General features: G+C 35.2%; 1 protein-coding gene across 3 annotated transcripts in view; it reads left to right on the forward strand.

Moving 5' to 3' along the window:
* The window catches only part of LOC149771950 (uncharacterized), a 42,065-nt gene extending 38,920 nt beyond the window's left edge, over positions 1-3,145 (forward strand). For 2 of the 3 annotated variants that reach the window (XM_089948044.1, XM_089948045.1), the window contains exon 2: positions 620-3,145. In XM_089948044.1, the coding sequence (XP_089804170.1) occupies positions 620-1,990 (1,371 nt within the window). In that variant the 3' untranslated portion in view covers positions 1,991-3,145. The remainder of the gene's footprint in view (positions 1-619) is intronic. The other variant, XM_089948046.1, reaches the window with a different exon arrangement.
* Positions 3,146-12,129: the final 8,984 nt, after the last annotated feature.

Below are 12,129 nucleotides of genomic sequence, written 5' to 3' on the forward strand. Positions count from 1 at the left end.
GCCTTTTCCACTTTGTTGCATACAGAATCAACCAGAGTGGAACTGATGGCTTCGTTCTTTGTAGCGTGTGTTAACCTATAAATTAGTGTGTGATCTGCAGGGGTTCCTAAGGTTTAACTTTGTCTATATTTGTGATATAAATGTTAACTTTTACATATTATATGGAACCGTCCATAGAGAGATTTGTTTTGACAAAAGAAATATGCAGCATTGAATGCAAAAGTAGTTAGTAATTAGCGGCAAAAAACGAAGAAAGAACATTTTGAACTAGAAATATATCAATATACAAGGCATGTAATAGAATACCCATCCGATCAGCATATTTTTTATTCTTCTACCTCTTTTCCCCACCTCATAGCACGTGTCTCAGGGAAAGTGCATGTGCGTGTGTGCGTGTGAATGTGTATGTATGCGATTCGCCCACTTCACGCCACCATTTTCGAACGTATGGTCAACACACGGGCAGGTAAATAAAAATAAAATATAAAGTTTAGTAAATTTCACTTCAGAAGTAAGCCTGATATTTTTCTCAAGGTTCAACAGTCATATGTGGCATTTACAATGTCAGATTTATGAAATTATTTCCAAAGGAATGTGCCGGTTGTTCTATGTTTTTCAGGCATGTCCTTCAAGATCGCTTGTCAGAAACCTCCCGCCCGGAAAACCTCTAAATATTGTTCTTCTGGGAAAGACCGGTCATGGCAAGAGCGCAACTGCAAATAGCATTTTTGGTGAAAAAGACTTATTCAATTCGGAAATGTCAACTTGCTCTGTAACGACCGAGTGTCAGAAGGAATGTGGTGCCATAGGGGGAAGAGAAATTTGTTTGGTGGATACTCCGGGAACAATGGACACGAAGCACCAAGATGAAGCATTAAAAGAAATAGGAACTTCTATCACATTACTGCCTGAGGGATTCGATGCTTTTGTTATTGTCCTTCGCATTGATATTAGGTTAACCGAAGAAGAGAAAAGGGCGATTGACCTGCTAAAGAAACTCTTTGGACGTGATGCCCTAAAACAATATGGAATACTTGTCTTCACATACGGAGACATTTTTATGAAAAACTCCAAAAAGTCTTTTCAGGAGCATATCCTATCCCAGAAAGGAGATATCAAAAATCTGTTGGGTGAAGTTGGGCACCGCTGCGCTCTTATTGACAATACGCAGGAAGATCCTGCTATTCTTAGAGAACAAGTCATACATATAATTACATTGATAGACAGTATGGTCATCATAAATGATGGTGAGAGGTACAGCAATGATTTGTTTGTCATGGCACAGGAGGAACTGGAAGCGGAGAAAAATAGGGAAAACGCTATTCAAGAACGGAAAAGACAAGAAGAAATAGAGAAAATCGTTGCCTTTCGCGTTGCAGAAGAACTAAGGAAGAGAAGAGAAGATTGCTTCCCGCCGGATGGTTTGGTAACACTTGATGACGGCAGAACAATTACTATTTCCAATCTCCGTATAGGACACAGGGTTCTGTCAAATGCCATGTCTGGGACACTCGATTATAGCGAAGTTTACTTCTTTGCTCATTTGAACCCCAACGTATCAAACGAATATATTAATATCCGGTCATTTAAACAAAATCTGAAGCTTACTCCGCAACACCATATACATATTGTCAGAAATGGTAACGTGAAAACCATTGCCGCCAGAGAGGTCAAACTTGGCGACAGTATCCTAGTTCTCAATAAAGAAAATTCGTCTCTCCTACATCAGCCCGTCACGGAGATTTCCATATCAACTGAAGTAGGCATCTACGCACCAATTACGATGTCGGGAAATATTATCGTCAACAACGTCCTTGCGTCTTGTTACGTCGACTTAGTCCCTCCAAAATATTCCCATCCTATGTTATGGCCACTTCGACAACTATACCGAATATCACCGTCACTTTCAGCCCGAATCAATGCTGAAGGAAACGATGGAATGCCCATCTGGGTCCAATTTATGTTGGAAACTTTCTTGTCTAACAGTTAAGCATATATAGTTTTATCGCCAATTCCCCCAAGGAAACAGGCTATTGTTATCACTTGTCAATTAGGTTGGAAGCTTAGACGTATATATTGCTAACATGAACACGGATGCTATTTTCTGTAACTGATCCTGTTCATGCATTGCGTGCAAACAAGCAAACACACACACGCATAAATATATATATATTCTCTAACCTGTATGATAGTAATATTTGTATTAAAATATTAATTGTGCCACTATTATCAAGCATTCTTCTATATGAATCCAGGGATATCACTTTCCGTTCTGTCTGGTGTATATTTATAATTCTCTCTCTCTCTCTCTCTCTCTCTCTCTCTCTCTCTCTCTCTCTATATATATATATATATATATATATATATATATATACACACACATATGTGTGTGTGTGTGTGTGATTCCACAGCTTGCTCCCAATACGACATTATACTTTATACTGCATTGGATATGATTATGTATAATTACAATTATTTCATTATTGTGGCATTCTTATTTCATTTTTTGTTTCGCTTGGTATTTAGTAACTGCGGATTATTTTTGTGGAATTTTTTTCCGTCTATGCTTTTCTTTGAGGCAAATGATTCAAGGCTCATAAATTAAGAGCAATATGTATTTATGTGTAGCACCAGCGAGCTATGCTATGTGCAGTCGGACTCGAACTTATAAGCAAAAAATAAACGGTAAAACTAAGCAGCTAATTTGTTGCGAGCATTTACAAATTTTCATTCACTTTACTTAACAAATGAACAGGCAATATTTTCAACCATACGTTACCCTATTTTCTGCTCATACACGAAAGTACAGCAATTGACTGTTATCCATTTTTATTCACTGACAAATTTTATGTTCTCAATAACGTGTCATTTTGTTGCAATGGAAAAGGTTTATAATTAACAATATTAATGATAATCGCTTGTCAAAGGTTGGCAAAAACATTAAACTCCTTTTGGGGAAAAAGACTGCTCTAGGTACATATGTAAACGTCTTGCTATTATAAATTAATTAAAAACATAAATGCAGAGGTGCAGTCTATTGCGTAATTCTTAGTTTAATATGTATGCACAAGAAATAGTTATTATAAAAAAACTCCTTTTTTGAAACAAAGACTGCTCTTGATACATATGTAAACGTCTTGTTATTTATTAAAAAAAGATTAAAAACATAAATGCAGAGATGCAGTCTATTGCACAATTCCTAGTCTAATTTGTATGCACAAGAAATAGTCATTATAGAAAAAGTGATGGAAGACGTATACATGTATATGTCTTAACGCTACATCAGCACAGCCCTGGCTATATAGTCTAGCAAGCTTAGTTATCCCATAACAATCACACAAAACAGATATCAGTTTCTGAAAAGAGCAAACTACATCTGTATATGTTTATTGCACCAAACACTGTTTTAAAAAAAGCCCAACACTTCTCTGCTTGAACATTATTACAAGACGAATCCTAGTGCAAAGAAGTTTGCTTCTCTTCGTCTCCTTTCACGACAAGCAAAATTGCTCACTGGACCTCTGCGGCATCAGCAATTACGCAGGGTGGGTGGGAAGAAGTATATTATTACCATCTGTCCACAATATAATAGCTGAGGTTCTAATTAAATTTACAAATAGGAGTTCATGAATTCGACTTATCGCATACAAATAATTTTAGTGTATCTAAGTAACATTGCGGCTATATATGAAATACAATTATTTATATACAATTGGTTTTCGGCGACATACAGTTATCTTGGCAGGTCATGACTCGCTATTAACTTAGAGAAAATATATTGTACTTCAAGTTTATGAACTTCTTTCAAATAAATGTATATAATGATTATTAATATTGTATACAAATTTTCCTTCTGATTATCTGATAGAAGACCGGCTTCATAACCCCGTCCTTTCGAGTTCAGTTTCTCCCCCCAATTCTGAGCGTTATTTTTCACTTAAGTAACTCGTGAAATACAAATTGTCGGCTTCAAAGGAGAATGACCATATCATTAAGAACTTCAAGGTTAGCGTTTAACTAACAAGAACATTGTTATGTATCAGTATTGTAGAATTTGTTGAATTTGATTTAATATATGTATATTGTTTGACTTAGTTGAAAATAAAGTTCTGTTTTTTTCTGTTCATATTTCATTGGTCTTCTCCTCATTCTGCTTCATCGCGTTGGTTTTCTTTCTATGTCTGAATACTTGTTTGATTATAGTGAGACTCATCTTAATATTCTGCCAAATATAATTTGACGTCTAGAAATAACACTTTCAGAAGAGAAAACGTTTGATATGCCTTCAAACGCCGTGGTCCAACCACTTTACGATTCTACACGTAAAGGTAACAGCCTTGTGGAAATTAAATGAATGAATGTTTTAGATGATTCTTAGGTACAGCTAAACCTGATTCAAAGATAAAAAAAAAGGTTTCCTATATTTTTAAAGTTCGGAAAACCACTTAACGTATAAACATTTCCAGCATTTCGTTAAGAATAATTAAAAAAACAAATCCTCCCTCTAGAACTACATGATGTATTTACAATGTTTTGAATAATTAGTTATAACATTTTTAGTTTCTTGACCTTGTCAATAATTGCAATGCCGATCTATAGACAACATAAGATTCTATAAAACTATTTGCAGCTCCAAGCAAACCACTCCAGACAGTTGCCAATATATGTTTGACGTAAAATAAGATTAAACAGTTTAAAATCCGGGCACACTCTGGGTGATATCAAATGGATAAAGGTTAGCGGATGTCATTTTCTATCATGTCCTGCCGTTTTATTTGGCTTCATTGTTTTTGGTACGGCCAGTAATCCATGGGAAAGACCCAAAATTGTGCAAAACCGTTGTTTGCGATTGTTCTGCGGAAAGTGGATTAGACTTTTCTTGAAGATGTTTGATATCCAGTAAAAGACAGTTATAGTATCAAGGCGCCATTTTTTCAACTGTTCTTAATATGCCGGATAATCATTGGAAGGTCAGATATGTTTATACAAGATGGGTCACTCTTTTTTGACAGCTGATCAAAAAAACAGACTCGCGTTGAAAGTACTAAATAGAAACTCGAAAATTACAAGAGTGACCAAAGATATTTGGAATTATATTGTCACGTGTAATGAATAATGGGTTGATTCTTTTGGACCCAACTTATGAGACGGCAATAAAGTACTGATGGGAGAAAGATGAGAGAGCACAAACCGTCCTACGCGCATCAGAACCCGATGTATCTATGTAACCTATGGCATCGCACAGGCTCAAAAACCCGACGTCGCGACAGTTTACCTGATGGAGCACAACATCTAAACATTGCGACATCCTTCATACGGCCCCAGTTGAGCTCCAAGTGGGTTTGGCTGAATCCCGTTATCAAAGATTTGCGGAGGTGCAGACGTTGCCCAGTCTATGGACAGCATATAAAAAAACGTGAATAAAAAATGGCACTTACAAATTTGAAAATCTGATAGCGAAACTGGGTAACTGTCCAGTTAGAGTACGTTGAGATGTTGCGCCGATATAAACCTTGTTGTACAGCTCGCTTATTTGCAGAATGTTTTGAAACACGTCTTGCATAGGAAAAATACAATATAAATGTGAATCACACAACAGCATTGAACTCTGCAAACATAAAATAATTGTATATTAATACAGCATGTTGAATGAATTTACATAATAGATGCACACAAGACCTTGAGTTGCTTGTCAGTTATTAGACAATTATAAAGAGGTAAAGTTGGACACAGGCGACAGTAAGGTTTTTACATTATGCTAAATTGTGAAGTCCATAAATTGCCGCGTGCCCACAAATACAGAATTTTCAAGTGGTTTTGTCCGATTGGGTAAATTATTATACCGGGATTTTCACTACCTCAGTTTGAACACAGGTTTTGATTCTTGTATTAATTCAAATCTGACAAAAATGTGCTTTAATTAAGGATAGACGGGTACCCTGCCCGGCCCTACAGACCCGGCAGGGTTTTGCACAGCCCGGAAATGCCAGGACCGGCCGTGTTTTAAGATAAACATTTGATCTTGCTGCGTCGTGTTCTTCACCCCCTCCCCTAAAAGAATACCAAAAAGAAACGCTTCATTGGCTGAGAAAGATGGGAGTAAGAGAAGCGGGTCGGAATCGGTCTAAATGATGGTAAAGAAAACCGACGCGGTAAACAACAAACCGGCCGGGTAGTCCCTGCTAGGTACCCAGTAAAATTTCTCGCCCCATTAACTCGTCATAGAGTAAGCTGAAACGATTACTTCTGCCGAGTCAAATGCTCTTTCCAAATACGATGTCATTAAAAAAAAGTCAGTAATATTTGCATGTACGATAAAAGCTTTGTTTTTTAATTGTGAAATATTGTTTGCAAATTGCATGCTGTATATATTCTTTAACTGTAGAGAACCTTTCTTTGACCACATAAATAATAAAGATACGAATGTATCTGATTTAGCAATATCATTTGTCAATGCATTTTAAGGGTGCATATATTTGAAAAGTGTACGTATATTAACTCAGACTCTCCTGAGGGATCCAGCCAGATCTATGCTTACCTACTAAATACGTAAAAAGTTGACATTTACATTGCAGTTTGGACGGATACATGAAAAATAAAAACAAATACCATTTTATTTCAATATATGTTCAAAATCGATGTTAATTCAGTCTGAAAATAGAGAGCCGAACCATTCCACTAGTCGTTAAGTTCGTTTCAGCGTATTTCATCTAACCAAGACAAAGTATTTTAGCACGAACGTCAAACTTGTCAGACTGCACATCGTAATATTCTTGACAAATAATTTGCACTTACATTCAATCACAAGGCATTTTGTAATAAAGCACTCAACGCTATAATACAATTTTCGTAAATCTTTTGACGTATCCAAATAGCTAAAAGTTTTGTTATTAGTAAGAAAATAAGTGTCATGAGTCGATAGAGTACAAGAAACTGGTGTAAATATGCTGTATTCATCATTTTTGTCGCACTTTTAGCACAACAAGTCATTCGAGTACATATACAGTTTCGCTGTCATGTCTTGTAGTATTCATTAATTAGCTACTGCGAATTCTATGATGATAAACGAAAGCTTCGAAATGAGCTACTAATAAAAAACACGACACGCTGTCAAAATTCTAGGGAATCGTTTCGTCTTGTGGAATCAGTTCTTTTCAAAGTCCTTCTTACTCCACTGCGGTTTGAATGCTATCATTCATTTTAATTGTATACATATTGTATCAGACTTTTGATAGAGGTCGCGTATGACGAGTCGTTCACAGTTTATCATGGGCTAAACATGTAAAGATACTAGTCAAGTACAACACGGCATATGTTTAATGATGACTCCAGAAGATAGCATGGAAGAATTTATCTGGACGATGCATGAACCCTCATAGTAGAGGAGAAAATTGTGAGTGGTAGAACGTGACAATACCCTAATTATATTGACTACCTTGGAAACCAAACGCATCGACGCTCTCTTGTAACAAAGTAAGGCAACTGTCAGTTTATCGACTTGCTTGGCGGGTTTGTTTAACAAAATTTACGTGTGAACCAATGACTTATCATTTACAGTGAAAATGAATTCCCAGGAATGTTATTAGCTATTGAATCGGGTAGAATGACATTTGTTTTAGATGTGCTCGCATAATGAGATATTTTCTTGAAATCTTTGTGAATTTTCTATTTAATTAGAAATATTCGAGAAACACACACACACACACACACACACACACACACACACACACATATATATATATATATATATATATATATATATATATATATATATATATATATATATATATATATATATATATATATACCGTATGCCTACGTGAGTAAACACTGATAAGATTATGAATAATACCAGCATAGTTAGAAGGGCGATTCTGCGAGTCACATGTAATACGATAATCTTCAATTTTATATCCGTTTTAAATAAATCGTCTAAAGGCAAAATGGATGTTCGCACGAGAGAGAGAGAGAGAGAGAGAGAGATGTACAATAACTTCTGCACAATGGGGGGGGGGGCGACAAATCATAACTTTCTAATATCTTTAACGTAGATAACGAGTACCCTTCTAATGAAGGATGAAAAAGATTTCAGATTATAAAAGCTTTTAGAATGTAATGTATTTTTTACCGGCTAATGCAATTTCAGTCAATCAACGACTTTCTTAAACGCATTTTCTATCCTGTTGGAAACGTTATCTAAAATAGGTGTATTTTGTATTTGATCATAGCTGAAAAAATATTTAACAATATTATCAATGTGTATTTCCTATCCTAGGACCTATTTTCATTTCAGAAATAATTTGGTTCGATTGTAGGTCTTTTTATGTGCGCACACTAGTAAGAATAGGACAAAATACCCACATACTAAGAAGGGTGATTCTCCGAGTCACCTGTAATATGAAATCTTCATATCTGCATTCGTTTTAAATTAATCATACCTACGGTAAACATCATAGATGTGTACTTATTGGCAGGGCTAATATAATTTGGGGCTTGGGATCCTAGTGGGCGACAAATTATAGATCTCTAATATGTTTCATATAGATAACGAAGATTTTCTCTGTAACTTCACTATTGATATGTTTTCTCCGGTTTGATCAGGAGATACATTCCTTTATGTCATCGTCTCAAGGCACGGGCAATTATATGCTACGCTGCTTTATCACCGTGGCCGCCTGTACAGAGACCTCCTCGTTTCTCATGAATATGTATGATCCTTCTTAACCATTCGCTGCCAATACATTTTTTCTCGCCATTGTGATCCAACATGACCTTTCACGCTGTTTCAATCAGTCAAAGTTTCTCTTTAACGCGCAGTTACGTATCGATCAATACAATGGCACTCTCATTGGTATATAGATCAAAACACTGCATTGTTTATGGCGCAGTCTTTTATGCGTACTCATAAAAAAAACGAAGAAATATCAGAACATGCAGGCACGGATTATCGCCCTTGGCTTGCGAACAATCTGCTCTGTTTGGTATGTAATTTGGAACTTAGCAATAATAATTATTCATGTGTAACTAAACCTTTTCCAAAAGAAACCATGAAAAGTCTGCATCTTTATTCAATCAGCTAAGTTTCTAGTCTAATTTTGCAAATGTGGCACTGTTGACAGACGAAAAGCAGGGAATACAAACTCTGATGGAAAGAGGAAAGTTGTCAAGGGTTTCAAAAATACATTATCTCTATACTATATCAGAACGTGAGAAATGTATTTTTTGTGATTCTGCATGATAATGTTGGTGAAGAAGGCTTGATTGATAGACGAAGTGTCAAAACGGATGGCATGTGGCTGGAGAAAGAGAGGCTTCAAAACTACCATTGTATCCTCCTAAGTAAATCGACAATAATCGTTATAAACAACAAAACAATGAATTCTTTCTTACGCTAAAAATTCAATTGATAGGAAGTATCAGATTCCAAGAAAAAGTGCAATCTTCTTCCAACATTACCATTATTGTTTTGCTACTGAGTAAGTTTGTTGTCTTGTCTATAAAAGGGAACTTGCATTATCCATATCATGCGTATATTATGTTAACAACATAATTTTTATTTGCGTCATTTGGTTAATGACATATTTTAATTCATTCATTCTATAAGAAAAGTACATGTATATGGACAGACGTCACTGCCAAAATTGCATTACTCAAATGATGTAGTATGAAATCAAATGATTTAACCCAGCACATGAAATGATAAATCCAGATTCCAAATCATGTGGTGTCACATGAAATGATTTAACAAAGAAAACCGAATGATGAATTTAGATTCCAAAATGACGTAGTATTAAATGAAATGATGTAGCATGAAACGAAATGATTTAACACACAAAAAAAAATGATTAAATCAGATTCCAAATGATGTTGTGTGATATGAAATGATGCAGCATGAAAGGACATGACTGAACCTCACAAATGAGATAATGAAATCAGATTCCAGATGACGTGGTATTAAATGAAAGGGACTTAGTATGAAATTAAATGATTTAAAGAACAAAACAAAATCTGCTTCCAAATGACGTTGTGTTAAATACAATGATTTAGTCTAAAATGAAATGATTTAACTCAACAAATGAAACCATGAATTAAAATTCCCAATAATCTGGTATTAAATAAAATGATTTAAACGACAAAAGGTAATGATGAATTCTGATTCCAAATGAAGCTGTATTAACTGAATCTACATAGCATAAAATCAAATGATTTAAACCAATAAATGAAATGATGAATTCAGATTCCAAATAATGTGATATTAAATAAAATGATTTAAAGAAAAAAAAGGGAATGATGAAATCTGTTTCCAAATGATGGGGTATTAGATATAATGATTTAATCTAAAATGAAATGATTTAATCCAACAAACGAAATGATGAGTTTAGATTCCAGATGACTTGGTATTGAATAAAATGATCAGAAGAACCGAATGGAATAATGTATTCAGATTTCAAACTACGTGGTATTAAATGAAATGTGTGGAAAGTAACGGTCTGACTGAGAACAGCACATAAGTTTAAGGTCAAACTGCAAATCATCTAGCTTAAATCCAATCAAACACGGGGTGGGGGTGATGTTATCCATGATGTATGGTGACAGCACGAACAAATTTATAATTCGAGAAGTATGTTCAACATTCGGTTGAGATTTTTGCAGACTAAACTTGCGAAAATGTTTGGATTTATAGTCGCGTTAAAAGTCATACAGGTAATGTAAAGAGCTGGGATCCTTGAAACAAAGAACATGCAACTGACAGGGCATAATCATTAGCCGTCTTTAGATGGTAATAACAATGGTAATAAATACACTTCACTTTTTGCATACTGAATTTCATCAAACGTACTTTCTTAGTGATTTCTGCTAATCAGAAGTACATGTATTCCAAAAATTGATCCACACCGCGAAATTGTGCTGTAACTCTGACTACATTGTCAACAAAATTCCCCTTCTCCTTACCGCACTCAAAACCGAAATTAATGTGATATTCCCTAGCAAGCAATATTTAATCCTGTCATTTTGATAATTTCAACTAAACGAATTCATATGACCCCCCCCCCCCATGACTTCAGACAACCAATGCCAGAACAGAAACACGTGTACATTTGTTTCTTGTAGCGTGTTCCTCTAATTATTCAGCCTTAGGTAGAAAAGCGAAATGAGTAGGCCTATATAACATAAAGGTAACTACATTTGTATGGAAACAAATTAACACATTTTATTTAGTAACACTTCACCACTAACGTCGTGCAGTATTGCAGTATTGCTTAGGAAAACTCTTTCTTATTTTCCCATACAAATACAGTAATATACAATTATTATTGTATGATTTCCTGGCCGCATAGTTTGGGGTTAGGGTTAGGGTTTAAATTTTCGTGTCATTCTATATTTGCACCATTTTAGCAACCGGATCAGAGAACGGGAAAATTTAAAGTCATGCAGATCGTTGGAATTTAAATGTTTATATCATCGTAAACGACTAAATTCTGAAATTTACACACGCAAAGTTCACGAAAAGTCGTTAAATCAAAATAACTTTGCAACATAATGTATCTCCATTATATTCTCAATTTCTAAGTCTGAATCATTAAAAAAAATTGATAGAAACACATCGACTATCCAGCTCTTATTTCAAAATGATGCATTAGTTCTAATTCTTATACATATTTAACATTTGTAGTAAATTCGTGGAAAAGTGAAATAATCCAAGTAAGATAAAATGTTTTAGAAGGGGGACCTGCTTGCCTTGTTTGTGAGTCATGCATGGGTTGTTGGCTAATATTCCTGATAGTGCAGACTAGATGTGTAAACATGTCCTCATTGTCCATGATAAACCAATGTCCAGTCTCCGGGCTTTTGTTAATATTGTGCATCCCAAGCTTGTACTGATAGTTCCGATTAGATGTGTAAACATGTCCTCATTTTCCATGATGAACCAATGTCCAGAATCCATGCTTGTGTTAATATTGTGCATCCCAAGCTTGTACTTATAGTTCCGATTAGATATGTAAACATGTCCTCATTTTCCATGATGAACCAATGTCCAGAATCCATGCTTGTGTTAATATTGTGCATCCCAAGCTTGTACTGATAGTTCCGGTTAGATGTGTAAACATGTCCTCATTTTCCATGATG

This window comes from Sinohyriopsis cumingii, unplaced genomic scaffold (genome assembly GCF_028554795.1).
Source record: "Sinohyriopsis cumingii isolate HCF-2022 unplaced genomic scaffold, ASM2855479v2 utg001554l, whole genome shotgun sequence".
NCBI classification, from domain to species: Eukaryota; Metazoa; Mollusca; class Bivalvia; order Unionida; family Unionidae; genus Sinohyriopsis; species Sinohyriopsis cumingii.